At 57.4% G+C, this 15,744-nt stretch overlaps 1 protein-coding gene across 4 annotated transcripts in view; it reads left to right on the plus strand.

The window, feature by feature from the left end:
- The first annotated feature begins 510 nt into the window (after positions 1–510).
- Positions 511–15,744, plus strand: part of PYROXD2 (pyridine nucleotide-disulphide oxidoreductase domain 2) — a 28,154-nt gene continuing 12,920 nt past the window's right edge. For 2 of the 4 annotated variants that reach the window (XM_051824054.2, XM_070058330.1), the window contains exons 1-6: positions 512–677; positions 4,077–4,096; positions 7,055–7,148; positions 7,222–7,295; positions 12,086–12,241; positions 14,323–14,476. In XM_051824054.2, the coding sequence (XP_051680014.2) occupies positions 557–677; positions 4,077–4,096; positions 7,055–7,148; positions 7,222–7,295; positions 12,086–12,241; positions 14,323–14,476 (619 nt within the window). In that variant the 5' untranslated portion in view covers positions 512–556. Of the gene's footprint in view, positions 678–4,076; positions 4,097–7,054; positions 7,149–7,221; positions 7,296–12,085; positions 12,242–14,322; positions 14,477–15,744 lie in introns of all 4 variants that reach the window. The other 2 variants (XM_051824055.2, XM_070058331.1) reach the window with 2 other exon arrangements.

A 15,744-nucleotide genomic window follows, 5' to 3' on the forward strand; every position in this document is an offset into this window, starting at 1 on the left:
CCAGGCCCCGCCTTCTGTGCACGGCAGCGCTCACATGGGTGCACACGTGGAATGCGACTCCGGCCCCCTCACGCAGTGTCAGACTGTGGGCCGTGTGGCGGAGGCCGCGGTAACGGGGTCGCTCTGAGGCTCTGGGCAGTGGCTGTGGGAGCTTCCGAAGGGTACAGAACCGTCACGTGGGGCAGCACAGTGCTTACCTGGCCTGGCTCTGCCGCGGCCCCTGCCCGAGCCGCAGCCCCTGCCCGAGCCGCAGCACCCTCCTGTGCACAGTGGGGAGTTCTCCCGCCTTCCTGTACAAACAGTTGAATCGGTTTCACTCCGCTGAGTCCTGCAGGCGGCACAGGACTTCTGCCCGGTTCATAGGCAACCTGCTCCCATGCTGCCCCGCACAGTCTCAGCAGGAGGAACGCCGAGCGCCCCCCCGCCCCCCCCCCCCCCCCCCCCCCGTTGTCCTGGCCCAGGGCCAAGAGCCAGCAGCAGGGCTGCAGTTCCTCCCCTCTTCCTCCAGTCTCCCCGCCCCTCTCCCTTGCCTGGGTGGAGCCAGCCCTCAGCGGACATGGCTGCCCGTGCTCTCCGCAGGGCCGCGGGCCCCTCTCCGTGCCCTGCCTGGAGACAAGCTCATGCAGTAGGCAAGGGACGCCTGAAGCCCGAGTACAACGCGGTGGTGATAGGAGCAGGTAACAAGTGGGGCCCAGCCGAGCTGCCGGCGGGGAGGCAGGCCCGCGGCTGAGCTCCGCTCTGCTCCCCCGCCAGGAGTGTGGAGAGCCAGGCGCCCAGGGTTTGCCGCGCACTCTGCCATCAAGTTGCCATGGGATCTGGGGCAAATTCTTGCCTTCTCGAATGACAAGAGAAGCTCCGTGAACTTAGGGGTTCCCGTGTGTTTCCTGCCAAGTTAGCCATTCCCACACGTTCTGGGAAAGTGTGTGGCACCCCAGGGCCAGAAGGAAAGAGCCCTGGGGTGGCGCTAAGTGAAGGCCAGCCTCCCCTGTGCCAGGGTTCCAGTCACCACTCCGTCATGGCTCAGGTCGCTGTTGCTGATGGAAGCTGGAATCATTCCATAAAGGGACTTTGGGAAAACCAGAACAGCCTGAGACCCCACTGCGCATCCGCAGAGGGGACGCCCCACTGCCTGCCCCCTGGAACTCGGGTGGACGCTGCAGTGCTCTTGCCGCGCTTGGCTGACCCCCAGGCTCAGGAGTCCCAAGCCCGCTGGTGCCTGAGTGAGGCAGCAGGCCCAGGGCCAGGTGGCCTTCCCTTGGGGGTGTCCCATTCACGCTCACTCAGGGCCCCGGAAATGTTGGTTCCAGCTGAGTCTGCAGAGAGAAGCTTGGAACATGGCTCCCAAGTGGCATCCCTTGTATTTCTTCATGTATGTATATACTAACAGTCGTTGCAGGCTGGCAGATGTTGAATAGGAAGATTGTGTGTGCCTGTGCATCTATACATGCGTGCACCTACACATGCTTGTCCACATGTCCACACAGACACGGGTGTGTACATGTACACATGGACACATTGTGTGTATATACATGCACATCCACACATATCAGTGTGTGCATGTGCACATGTGCGGCACATGCCCATGCATACATGTGCACACATGTACACGATACACATAGGTGGTCAGCTCTCTGTGTCCATAGGATCCACAGGCACAGGTTCAACTAAACACGGGTCATGTACCTTGTAGTTAAGCCAGCAGTGGTCATGTCTGTACTGCACATGTGCAGACTTTTCCCATCATTCCCTAGGTGGTGCAGTCTAGCACCTATGCACACAGCACTTTCATTGCTTAGAGACTGTACATAGCCCAGAGATGTTGAAAGCATCAGAGGACTACGTAGTTTATATGCAAAGATCACAGCACTTACCTGAAGGGTTTGAGCGGCCTCAGAGTTTGGTACCTGCAGGGGTCCGAGAACCATCCCTCCCCTCCGCCGCACAGAGGGATGCCTGGATTCGCATTTTCCCACCTCTGTTCCCTGTGTCCACCTTCCAGATACACAAAGGCCAATGGCCACAAAGACATAGGTAGTAGTCAGATGCACTGTTGGGAAGTGATGATTCTTGACTATTTATTCCCTTTGTTTTCAATAGAATGTGTTTAATTGTAAGTTGATCAGTTTTCATCTTTAACAATGGCTATTTCTGACAGCCAGCTCCCTAACTCCCTGGGCGGGTGGGAGCCAGCGCCAGCACGCCCACTAAGTGGGCTCTAGACAAGGAAGCCCCCTCGCCTCCTTCCACACCTGCTGTCTCCGGGGGGCCAGGTTGACCCCGCGGGTCACCAGCTGTCTTGGTGAGCTGCCCGCAGGTGTGAGTGTGCCCCTTGGGCGGCTTCTGTGATTGCCAGACAGACTGGAAGCTCAGGCTGAAGGCGTTTCAGGCCCGGGGCAGGAACTGAGTGGCATCTGCTGAGGTCATGGTGATGGCTGAGTCCCTGAAGTCACCGGTGCATGGCCGCACCTCCAAGATGACCCTGATTCAGTCATGGACTCAGTGTGCCTGAGAATGACCCAAGGGGCTTGGGAAAACACAGATTCCAGGGCCTGCTGTCTGGGGATTAGGATCCTGACGATGGGAGGTGACGCCCAGCACCTCAATCCTGCCAGTGCCACAGGGGCCACGCATGCTGCTGGAGGACCCCTGGGGGCAACCTGGGCCTGAGCCAGGCTGGCAGCCTCAGGGCTGGGGGAGGAGCCCTCGGCTGGGGGATTCCTGGACCTTTGTCATCTGAAGTCTCCCTGCCTGCATGGGCCTGTGCGTCGTGATTGAACTGGACCCGGTGGTCTGGAGGATTCTATCCATTTTCCAAGATTGGTGATTGGCACTCACTAATTACAAGACCAATGGTTCCCATATTTTATTACGGGCCTGCCCAGGTGTGGGTGCACTGCATGGCCCACGGGCTCTCCTCCTCACTTGCTGCATCTCCCCCTGCTCTGCTGCTCCGGGATTTAAAGCCTCTCTGAGACCAGGCCCCGGGTGAACAGCAGGAGTGGGCGGGACTCCCGACTTCCCCGCCTCTCCTTTGTTGTGTGCACCGAGAGAAGGCCCCCCAGGCGACTCTGTGCACCCGCTCGTGAGCCACCACCAGCGTATTTTTAAAACTGTCTTAGGAAAGGTTTCAAAAGTACTTAAAAATAGCACACCAGCCAGCACACTTTGAACATGAAATGCACCCATGTGGAGTAGCACCTGCGTTTCACCTCCAGGCTCCTGACATCCGTGTCTGTGAACCTGTGTGTGTGTGGCCCAGGACATGGCGTGAACGTGCATGTCTTCCCCAGGGTCCTGGACAAGAGGGGTTGAAAAGCTCAGTGTGAGGGATTCCCTCTGCAGATGCGAAGCTGGCTCAGTGACCTCTAAAATCCGGGGGTCTCCAGAAGGGAAATTTAAAAGGAAACCCACTCCGCCGCGAGGAAATTGACGGCGTGGGCCACCCCTGTCCGTGGCTGTGTCACATTAACCCCTGAGCACCTGCTTTGCGTCAGCCCTGGGTTGGTGCTCAGGGATCATGGCGTCCCCTGACACCTGTAAAGGCTCTGAGCGACTGCCTGTCAGCAAGGAGGGAAGCAGGCTGGGGGTCCCCGCAAGGCCTGCCCCGGACTCCCTGAAATTGCCTGGGCCTGTTCTCTGCTGAAGAGCGAGTCTGCCTGAGCAGACTTCATTCTGGATCTAAATTCACATTTGGATCCCTGGGGATGGGCAAAGGCAGCCCTAGGCGAATAAACACTTCTGGGCCCAACCGCGCCCACCGTGAGCCACACAGTAGTTGTGCCCATGAGCTGCACTTGCCTGGCTGGCTGGCCGCCGGTTCCAGACCAGGCTGGGGACAGGGGACACGCCCACCTGCCAGCCACCTGCATTTGCCTTCCCTGCTGTGCTGTGCCATCAGACACAGTCCCCTGGTCCTCCCCTAGCAGTGGGAGCCCCGGTGATGCCACTGGGAAGCTTGAGTGTGTGTGTGTGTGGGGGGGTGCTGGTCATGATGGACTTTCACAGGGCTGAGCGACAGCGTCTGCCTGTCCTCTGCCCAGTGACGCTGTCTTCCCCTCCCCTCTGTCTCGTTGCAGGACACAACGGGCTGGTGGCTGTGAGTAGCTCCCACTTGGCTCCCCTTCGGTGGCCCCCAGGCCTATGGCTCTCAGCAGCTGTGGGGTGGGCTGGAGCAGGGAGCAGGTGCAAGCTAGCAGCATAAAGGCAACCGCAGAGAGGAAAAGGCAGCTGGTCCAGGTCCCCGGTGCTGAGCAGGACTGGATGGACAGTGCGCCTCCCTGTCTGGCCTTAAGCTCGTGGTTGCTGCTGTGCCCCGTGGGAGGGTCAGGGACTCTCAGAAGCAAGTTGGTGAAAAGGTGGGAAAGTGTGTTACCCACGCCGCCTGGGAGCAGGCTGGAGCCGGGGATCGGGTCCCTGGGGCTGACTCGTAGCTGTGAGCAGTCTTCATGTAGAGAGCCCTGTGCTCCCAGCTCAGTCTGAGACCTATCCCCTGGAGTATACAGCACGGCATGTCCAGAGCGACCTGGAAACAGAGGAGAGGCGGCCGGGCTAGCAGAGGCCTGGGGCCCCTGTCTGTGGCACAGCTGGCTTCTAGACCCCAGGCTGAGCCAGCGCAGGATCCCAGCTCAGGCCCTGCTCCTCTAGCCTGAGTCCGTGAACTCCCTAGGAAGCCACTGAGAGCAGTCAAGGCCACAGGACGTGGAATCTATCAATTTGGGGGCGCTCAGAGAAACAACATGGGGTGCTGAGGGCCTGATGCTCAATCTGACTCCTGCAGGTGACACATCCATTCCACACGCACGTCTTACAGGGAAACTTATATGACAACTGATCAGTAATTTCATTTTCTTGTTTAAAGGCACAGAGACAGAGGGACACCACAGTTGGGGGGGGGGGGAGATCTCCCATCCACTGGTTCACTCCCAAAATGCCCACAACAGCCAGGGCTGGGCCAGGCCAAAGCCAGGAGCCAGGAGCTCCATCTGGGTCTCCAAGAGCAGGCACTGGGCTCAGTGGTCAAGATGCTCCTTGGGATACACACATCTCATATTGGAGTGCTTGGCTCCGAGCCCCCGCTCTGTTTGCAATTCCAGCTTCGTGCTAAAGCATGCCCTGGATGGCCCAAGTACTTGAGTCCCTGCCACCTACATGGGAGATGCAGGTTGAGTTCCAGGCTCCTGGCTTCAGCCTCGCTCAGCCCCACAGCTACAGCATTTGGAGAGTGAACAATGGATAGACGATTTTTCTCTCTCTCTCTCTCTCTGCTATTAAGATACATTAAATTTTTTTTAATCTGGATCTCCCATCTGGGTTACGGGAACAATCACCTGCTGCCTCCCAGGAATGCGTTGTCGGGAAGCGGTAGTAGGAAGCAGAGCCTGCACCTGAACCCCGGCACTGCAATATGGGATGTGGGTATCCCAAGCGGCATCTTAACAGCTAGGCCAAATGCTTGCCCTGATCTGTAATTTACAACATTGATTTTCTATTCCTCAAACAAGATCTCATCTCCCAGCTCTGCCACTTTCTGTCCATAAAGCTTAAGACTAATCCCTCCGCCTCTCTGAGCTGGTCAAGGGAGAGTAACAGTGCCTCCCGCACAGAGCTGCTTGCAGGTCGAGGTCTCGTGGCTCGAGGACCTGGCCGTGATGCTTCTCACACACCGGGGCTCCTGTGATGAGAAGCTGCTGGCCGAGGAGGCTCGTGTGGATGCCCCTCAGCCACAGAGTGCCAGGAAGGTCCCGCGGCTGCTCTGCTCGGCTTGTTACCCAGTGCAGTGAGGGAGACGCACCCCCGGGGTCCTCGGGCCGTCTCAGCAAGAAAGAAACTTTTCCAGGGTGTGAGCTTAGGTGGATTTGGAGGGGGTCTAAGAAAGTGGGGTGTGCTCTCAATTCTAGGCTGTCAGAAATTGGGACAGCCCTCGGACCCGGTATCTCAGCAAATCTTAGACCCGGAAGGGGAGACTTGCGTGAGGAATTGGGGAAGACGTAGCAGCCCCTTGTTCTAGCTGAGGGCGCAGGTGTCTGGGGTCCTGTAGGTGCCACTGTGACCTAGCTTTCATCTGTGCTGAGAACTGTACTGTGCTTGCTCCGTCTCATGCATCATGGTCCCAGAGGCGCCGTGTTCGAGGTGGTCGTTCTGTGAAATGACCATGGCCAATGGGAGAATAACACGGCCCCTCCGTGTGCTTCCCAGCTCAGGGCTGCTCCTTTTTCCTCCTCCGCGGGGAGGGGTGTTCAGAGGATAGCTCCTGGGATCCCCGACACGGCCGCTCATTGCTCTGGGACCCCGAGATGAGCCGTTCCCCTCTCTGAAGCTGGGTGTTCTCATCTGAGCGCCTACCTCTAGGAGGGCAGAGCGCATGAAACGAGATGACGCCTTCGCGGTGCTGGGCCACGGTAGTGGCTGCCAAGTGGACTTGTTTTAAAGGTCGGACTTCTGCACTGCATTCTGGGACGTCGTGTTGTGTTCTTGGGGAGACCAGCACTGTGGGACTAGAGACTCACAGCCAGCTCCAGGCAACAAAGATGTATTGTTTCCCACTAAGTTGGGGGGAAACTAAGGGGCCCCTGCATCACTGCCCCCTGTAACCACAGCCTCACGCATCACACCCACCCCCAGCGCCGGGACTGTGCTAAGCCCCATTTAGGGACCGACTGTTCAAGCTCACAGCAGCCCGATGGAGCAGGCAGAGCGAGTACTGTTACGTTCAGGCACCTGCAGGAAGAGAACGAGCAGCTGACCCGAAGCAGCCTGGCTTCACCTTCCGAGTCCAGCCAGCATGGGACAGGGTGGGCAGGGTGCAACGTGAGTGTCCGGGCGGCAGGCCTCTAGGGAGGGACAGTGCCCTTGTGCCGGGAAGGAGAGGGCAGGGGCAGGCATGGCAGATCTTAGAAGACATCTGGGAAAGTGAGGATGGAAGGGGAGTGAAGGGAAGGCACTCCCAGGGCAGGAGCAGCACGAGCTGGCCCCGTAGTGAGGACCCGAAGGTGCAGGTCAGCCCCAAGAGTCCCGGGCTTTCCCGTGGGTAATGGGGGAGCCCTGTGCCCCTCAGGCGGCGTACCTGCAGCGACTGGGGGTGAACACGGTGGTCTTCGAGAGGCGCCACGTGATCGGGGGCGCAGCTGTCACCGAGGAGATCGTCCCAGGTGAGCCAGGAGAGGCGGTGTGGGGGGTGCGGGAGTGACTGCTGGTGACTGACACCACCTGGTTTCTTTCCAGGGTTCAAGTTCTCCCGAGCGTCCTACCTCCTCAGCCTGCTCAGGCCGCAGATTTACACCGACCTGGAACTGAAGGTAGAGCAGCCCCGGGGGGCTGGGAATGGTGGTGGGCAGAGCTCCATGTCCCCCACCCTCCATGGGATCCCTGTGATGCCTGTGATGTGCCAGGGTGATGCCCCCACCCCCACCTGGGGCCTCCCTCTCTCCCTTCTGAGGACCTGTCTGGCCCACATGGGGGCCATGCCTTCCACCCAGGGTCTTAAAATATGGAATCAACTCAGATGTCCATTAACTGATGACTGGTTAAGAAATGTAGTATAGGAGCCGGAACCGTGGCTCACTAGGCTAATCCTCCACCTTGCGGCTCCCGCACACCGGGTTCTAGTCCCGGTCGGGGCGCCGGATTCTGTCCCGGTTGCCCCTCTTCCAGGCCAGCTCTCTGCTGTGGCCAGGGAGTGCAGTGGAGGATGGCCCAGGTGCTTGGGCCCTGCACCCATGGGAGACCAGGAGAAGTACCTGGCTCCTGCCATGGGATCAGCACGGTACGCCAGCCGCAGCACGCTGGCCGCGGCGGCCATTGGAGGGTGAACCAACGGCAAAGGAAGACCTTTCTCTCTGTCTCTCTCACTGTCCACTCTGCCTGTCAAAAAAAAAAAAAAAAAATTGGGAAATTCCACAGAAAAATGAGACCTTTTTAGAAAAACACACTTTGCTCTGCCCTGCCCCCATCACTTGCTGGAGTCTCACCCGAGCCTCCTGGGACACCTGCCTGCGGTGAGAGCAGCCTTGTGAGCCCTGCTTCTGCCAGCGGCAGCTGGAGCAGGAGGCGGGCACCGGGGACTGCCGCCTCCCCTGGCCACTGGGCTGTGCAGAGGGGATCCTGGGAGCCTTTGTGCAAGGCTTGCCAAGCCCTGGTGGAGCCTGACCAGGGCCTTCAGGCTCTCAGGTCTTTGCCCCGCCCCTGCCTCACTGTGAGCCCAGGGTTGAGGCACCTGCCAGTCCTGTCTACAGTGAATTTGCTTCCACAGTGGCCCCACACGAAGCGGCAGAGTCCATGCTGGGAGGGCAGAGCCCCTGCACTGGGGGAAGGGAGACTTCATCCCCCGTGTCCCACCTCCCTCCGGGCCAGCTTTGACCTCACGGCCAGAGGCAACCCCTGCCCTCCCTCAGAGACCTCCAGGTCTCAGCTGTGTGCCTTTGCTGCCTCCTTCTCCTGAAAACCTGTAGGAGCCAGGACTCTGAAGCCAGCAGGTCCCCAGCAAGGCCTGGGGAATGTGGGGAAGGGGGAGTCCCCGGCTCTCGGGGGCAGGTCTGGTTCGGGGGTGGGGGTCTCTGGGTCTCTGTGAAACAGGAGACCCTGAATTTGACTCTGTCCTGAAGTCCCCCAGACCAGTGGTCCCTCAGCCACCTTGCCCCTTCCCTGCTATTCCCTCCTGGGCTGGCTGTGCACGCTGAGCCATCTCCTGGGGGAGCCCAGGAGGTAGGCGTGGGGGGACTGCTTGTTGTTCTGTTTACCTCAGCGGAGAACCCCATGGTAGGTCTAACCCAGGGATCGTTGAATTTTCTCCTTCTTACTCTGCAGTTAAAACCACCAAGAATGCCACAGGCTTCATACAAGAGAAAGTCCTGGAACCAAAACTTACTCACATTCCATGCATTACCCTTGAAGTAACTCTTGGGTTCCCGCCGGCTCCCATGCCGGGGCGGTGGGAGGGAGGCTATGGATTTGTACATCAGGCGAGTGTTTCTGAGACACCTCAAGGGTACAGCAGTGAATCGGGGAGGCAGAGGGTCTGCTCTTAGCAAGAGAAGTTCAGATAGACAGGGATAGTACCAGGAAATAAAGAAACGAGGCAATAGAACAGAGAGAGCGGTAACCCGAAGTCCTCCTTGAAGAGGTGACATTTGAATGCCAAGAGGTCATGAGCCACGCGGCCACTGGAGCAGAGAGAATTTCGGCCAAAGGGCAGTGGAGGAAGGCCGCTGTGGCCAGAGCAGCCAGGTGATGCGCAGGGGCGAGGGGACGGAGGCTAGTGCAGACAGGGCCTTGCGGCCAGGACCAGGAGGCTCACTCCACACCAGTGCCGCGGGAGCTCAGCAGAGGTGTTTTCTCAGAGAGCAGTGATGGCCTTCACGACGTGGCACCGTCGGGCTGGTGTGGGTCACGGTGGGAACGGGAGTGGACAGCGCGGGCCAGCACGGCAGCTGCTGCAGCGCTTCTCAAGACGGGCTCAGGCTGAGGGCGGCAGATGTGACGGAAATGGCCAACTTCCCAGGTGGCGTTCGCAACACGTGGCAATGCGTGGGATGTTGAGGGTGAGGGACAGAGGAGCTGAGGATGCCTCCTGAGGTTAAAGAATCCACTTTGGGGCTGGCGCCGCGGCTCACTAGGCTAATCCTCCACCTTGCGGCGCCGGCACACCGGGTTCTAGTCCCGGTCAGGGCACCGGATTCTGTCCCGGTTGCCCCCTTCCAGGCCAGCTCTCTGCTGTGGCCAGGGAGTGCAGTGGAGGATGGCCCAAGTGCTTGGGCCCTGCACCCCATGGGAGACCAGGACAAGTACCTGGCTCCTGCCTTCGGATCAGCGTGGTGCGCCGGCCGCAGCAGGCCGGCTACGGCAGCCATTGGAGGGTGAACCAACGGCAAAAGGAAGACCTTTCTCTCTGTCTCTCTCTCACTGTCCACTCTGCCTGTCAAAAAAAAAAAAAAAAAAAAAAAAAAAAAAAAAAAAGAATCCACTGTGGGGCCGGCGCTGTGGCGCAGTAATCCTCCACCTGCAGTGCCAGCACCCCATATGAGCACCGGTTCTAGTCCTGGCTGCTCCTCTTCCAATCCAGCTCTCTGCTGTGGCCTGGAAAAGCCATGTAGAAGATGGCCCAAGTCCTGTACCTCCGTGGGAGACCTGGAAGAAGCTCCTGGTTCTGGGCTTCAGATCAGCTCGGCTCTGGCTGTTGTGGGCATTTGGGGAGTGAGCCAGCAGAAGGAAGATCTTTCTCTCTGTCTCTCTCTCTCACTGTCTGTAACTCTACCTCTCAAATAAATAAATAAATAGAAGAATCCACTGTATGTACAGGGGCAAGCGGGAAGCTCCCCCAACTCTCCAACTTAGTCGTCTCGGTGTTAGGATGGACCACATGGTCTCCCGGCCCGAACCCCATCAGTGTGGGAACTGCTAAGAAGCGGAGCGCTCAATGCCATGTGGAGCCTCTGCACCTGTAGGGTTCCTGGTTTGGGCGGCTCCAGCTACAGTCGCCAGCAGGGTCTTTCTGCCTGGCTAACGCTTCTCTCTCGCCGTGCCCTGGAGCCGTCCACTGTCGGCAGCGTAGCTGTCAGCTTTTGATCGACAGAGGACTTGCTGCCTGCTCTGTCTACAGTGGGGGATGAACAGGAGAAAAGCAGAGCGAGCCCCTGACCTCAGGGAGCTGACCTTCCGCAGGAGGGAGAGGAGCTGGCCATGTGGCGACAAGTGCTTCGGAGAGAAGCCATGCAGGTTGGGGGCAGGGACGAGGAAGTGGACTGCAGATCTGGAGCCCACGGGGGCAGTAGGGCTCGCGGGGGGAGCAGCGCGCCCCAGGTGTTGTAGATGCTTGTGGAGGGTTCTGTGAGCCAGGCAGGCCTTGGTGAATCAAGTCACGCTTTAAATGCACCAGGGGACCTCCATTGAGAGCATTCCTAGGGTAAGTGCCCCTACAAAGTACACACAAGTTTTCCGTGTAAATAATTGATCTTCCTTGCAAGTGCAGATTTTCACGCAACCAGTGCTTTCCTGTGTCTTCCTCAGTTTGGGCTATTTATTTCTGCAGTAGGGCAGTTCTAACCTAGTGCTGAGAGCCAGGGCTTGGCAGGCACAGAGATCTTATTTTGAAGCCCAAGTCCACCTCGCAGAGTGACCAGGGACAAGGTTTTTAACTTCTCTGAACCTGCATTGTTACCCTTGTACAAAGAGGGTTGTAATTCTTCCAGAGTCATTGTCGGCTAATTATTATAAACTCGAGGATGGTCTCTGGCACAGGGAATGGTGTGATGTGGCGTGGTGTGGTATATAATATGTTGTAGCATGGCACATTATGGTATAATATGGTATATGGTACAATATGGCATGGTTTGGTATATAGAATGTGTGGAGTAGTTTGGTAAGTAGTGTGTGGAGTGATATGGTGTGATATAGTATATAGCATATTGTGGTATGGTATGCTGTAGTTTGATATATAGTATATGCTGTGGCATGGTGTGGTTTGGTATAGTGTGGTGTGGCGTGGTGTGGTTTGGTATAGTGTGATATGGTGAGGTGTGGTTTGGTATAGTGTGATATGGTGAGGTGTGGAATGGTGTGGTGTGATATGCCTTATTCTGATACAGTGTAGCAATAGACTTCTTTTTTTTTTAGATTTTGTTTATTTATTTGAAAGAGTTACACAGAAAGAGAAGAGGCAGAGAGAGAGAAAGAGGTCTTCCATCGCTGGTTCACTCCCCAGTTGGCCACAACAGCTGGAGCTGTGCTGATCCGAAGCCAGGAGCCTGGAGCTTCTTCCGGGTCTCCCATGCGGGTGCAGGGGCCCAAGGACTTGGGCCATCTTCTGCTGTTTTCCCAGGCCACAGCAGAGAGCTGGATAGGGGAGTGGAGCAGCCAAGACTTGAACCAGTGCCCATATGGGACGCCGGCACTTCAAGCAGTGGCTTTACCCACTACGCCACAGCGCCGGCCCCAGGCAATGGACTTCTGATAAACTTATGTTACAGAAACAGGAAGCAGGGCCACATTCGGGAACCGCACACAGGCACCTAACTGGCCACATGAGCACCACTGGAGGAGGCTCGGGCACAGGCGGCAATCCCTCAGCTGCTGCTCTGTTTGTGTTCTGCAGAAACACGGGCTGAGGCTTCACCTCCGAAACCCGCACTCTTTCACCCCCATGCTGGAAGAGGGCGTGGGGAGCAGGGTGCCCAGGTCCCTCCTGCTGGGCACAGACGCGGTGGAAAACCAGAAGCAGATCGCACGCTTCTCACAGAAGGACGCCCAGGTAGGGAAAGTGACCGGTGACCGCCGTCCCTGTCCCTCGCCAGCCTGGAGGTGGCTGTTGAGAGGAAATGGGCCTGCTTGGAAATCCCCTAGAACACATTGTCCAAAGGCCATGGGGGCTTGGACAGGCCCCTCTGCCTCCACGGGAGGGCTCTGCACCCGCTTCCATCTCAATCAGTGGGAGGAGAGGGGATGGAGCATTGGGGTTGAGCCCAGCAGGTGCGGGGGGCCTCGGACCTGTGTGTGTCAGGTGTGTGTCGCCTGCTGGGTTTCCTGGGCCGGGAAGACGCTGTGTGTGCCCATGTCCCTCCCACCTCCAGGCAGAATTCTAAGTGGGTGTCCATATCAGAGTGCACAGAGGCGCAGACGGAGACGGAGGGAAGAGGAGGGTCAGCTAAGGCTAGAATGGAGTGCACCAGGACCTTCAGGCAGGAGAACGAAATAAGGATTCATTCGAGTCGGCCCCAGGCCCCTGCGGCCCAGGGCAGGAAAGCATCGCGCGACATGCGGTTCTGGGAAAGGAAGACTGCCATCATGGGAACACAGTCCCAGGGACTGCATCCTGGGACCCTCGGGTGGCTCTGCCCGACGAGTCCCCGGATGACGTCGCTACTGAGTGTGCAGCATAGAAAGTGTCCAAAGGGCCATTTTTGTGCCAAGTCTGGCTATCAGCTGAAGGCGTAGTATTAAGCCATATCCCAGTGGAAATACGTTTATAAGAAGAATCTATGCTAATACAATCCAAGTGTGTTGCTCCCTGTTGTGTTAATCTAGTGATGGGCAAAACCGAAACAGCCCCAGGCACAGCGCACGCTGCTCTCTGGCCAGCAGTAGCCAAGCCTGCTGATGAGAAGAATCACCTGTGGAGCTTGGTGTTTTTAGTTTATTGTTTTAAATTTATGTATTTGGGAGCCAGAGACACAGAGTTCCTATCTGCTGGTTCACTCCCCAAACGTCCAAACTCCCCAAACGTCCAAAGCTAAAGATGCCCAAACCTGAGCTGGGGCTGAGGCTGAGAGCAGAGAGCTTCATCCAGGTTTCCCACAGGGGAGTCAGGGACCCAGTTACTTGAGCCATCGCTGCTGGCTCTCAGGGTCTGCAATGGCAGGAGTCAGGAGCCAAAGCCAGGCTATGCCAGTGTGGGGCACAGATGTCTTAACTGCTGGCCTAAATGCCAGCTCGAGGGAGCTCAGCTCTGAAAAAGTGGATTGTGCTGCACCTCCACTGTCCCTGCTAATGCTGCCTGGCTCAGGAGCACGGGGCTGGGGCGAGGGCCTGCAGGCCGGTGGCTGGGCCCGCACAGTGGTGATCCCACAAGCAGGAGGCACCGGCCCAGCTCCCATTGCAGGGGGGTAGAAAGGGCCCGATCCCTGGTCCTGTCCTTGCAGGTTGTCACAAAAGGCCTACTCTGCAGGAAGCCCCTTAACTTCACTTCTACCCAGGCCTCTCAAATGTCCATCCACACACAACCTTTCCTTGTGCAAGGCTTCTTGAAATTCCATGGGTAGAGAAGAACCAAGTTAAAAGCTCTGGGCTGAGAATCAAGAAAGGGCTCTGGTGGCCCCGGCCTCCCTCCTGGCTCCTGCAGCCCACCCGGTGAAGAAAGGGTGTGGTCCAGAAGCCGGGCAGGAAGAGATGGTGAGAGGTGAGAGATGCAGGCGGGGCGCCTGTGTGTGGCCAGGTAGTGTGTCAACGCTGCAGGGCAGGAGAGAGCCAGCAGCGATCTGGGAGATGGGGTAAAGGACAGAAGGGCAAAAGGCCATGAGCAGAACCTTCTAAGGGACTCCGTGGTTTATCAGAGACCACACCAGGGACCCGGCCAGTTTTTGGTGGCTGCTGACTGGTCTTAGCCAGCATGAACCTCTGGTCCCTGTCACCACCGCAGGTGGCTCTCCCACTGCCCAGGTCTCCCGACTCCTCTGGCACCCTCTCCCTGGTGTTGTCATCAACTCACAGACCTAGGGCTGGATGATTCCGCAGAGCAGGGCCTGGGTGCCTCCAGGGCTCAGCTGGGGGACAGGCGTAGAACCAGGTCCTCATAGGATTCGGGCCAAGGGGCCCTGACTTAGAGCTCTGTTCCAGGCCTTTCCCAGGTACGAGGAGTTCCTGAGCCGCTTGATCTTAGCAATTGACCCCCTGCTGGACGCAGCCCCTGTGGACCTGGCGGCCCTCCAGCAGGGCCGCCTGCTGCAAAGGCTCAAGTCGCTGTCCACACTCATGCCTCTGCTGAAGGCAGGTAAGTCCCCAGGCGTGAGAAGTGACCCTCTCGGCCGGCGTGTGAGCCTGTGTTCCTGATGCCTGGATGGCACCCTTCCCCTCCAAGGCAGCCCCAAGGGATGTTCAGAGCACTTTACTGAGAAAGTCTTGGTCTAAAAATAGAGCCTTCCTCGTTATCTACACTGGGTTGGTTCCAGGACCCCCTGAAGATACCAAAATCCTTGGATGCTCATCTCCCTTATGTAAAATGGCATAATATTTATATATAATAGATGCACATCCTCCCTTATACTTAAATCCTCTCTAGGTCAATTATAACACCTCATACAGAGTAAGTGCTGTGTGAACGGTTGCTATACTGCATCGTTTGGGGGATGATGCTGTTGGGGTTCTGCTGGGTGAAGCTGGTCAAACCCAGCACAGAGCTCGTCACCAAAGCCATGGCTAGAATAATAAATAGGGAGCAGCAGGACTCTAAGAGCTTCCCCCATACAAGAGGGATGCTAGATTTGGGTTTAGCAAGAACATGTTCTATGATCAATTAGTGATGTCTGCCGTGGGAATCAGAAAGGAAGGCTCACCAGGCATGCTATTATTTTCTAACACCCTTTAGCAGATGCAGATCAGCTTAACTTCTGTATCTTAGAAAAATACTCAAGCAGTTGGCTATGGAAGCACACACACCACAAAACTCCAGTGACAAATAAAAAATAAGCCTGTATTCCCATGTGTCTGTGTGGCTCGGGTAAGCCCCTGGCTCAGCTGATCTGGGCTGGTCTCACGCACGTAGTCGTGGCAGAGGCAGCTCTGCTCCCAGTGGCTTTCATCCTCCTCCTGAAAGCAGCATGCTAGACTGGCCATGGACTTCTCACGTCAATGGAGGGAGCTCAGAGGGCAAGCCCCACATTCAGGCCTTTCGCAGGCCTCGGTTTGTGTCACATCTGGAAACATTCCCCAGGCTGGGCAGGGTGTGGGTGAGTGCCAGCTGCAGAGAGTGGGCGGCACTGCCGGTTACACAGCCAGGAGTGGGGAATTGGGGAGAGGTGGAAGCTATCACAAATGCATCTCAGAGCACCATCCAATGCATTGACTCAACAGCTGCTGTGTGCCAGGCCCAGAACCAGGCATCAGAGCCCCAAGAGCTGGGGACCATGACCCCTGCCCTCAAGGCATTGGTGACCAGTTACTCTCAAAAGTGACCTGAACCCACTACCAGAGGGATGGGTTAGCCAGCCTCAGGGTGTTTGTTGCCTCCAGGTTCGAAGTGAGGGGGTAGGGGCAGGTAAA

Source organism: Oryctolagus cuniculus, chromosome 15 (assembly GCF_964237555.1).
Source record: "Oryctolagus cuniculus chromosome 15, mOryCun1.1, whole genome shotgun sequence".
Lineage (NCBI taxonomy): Eukaryota > Metazoa > Chordata > Mammalia > Lagomorpha > Leporidae > Oryctolagus > Oryctolagus cuniculus.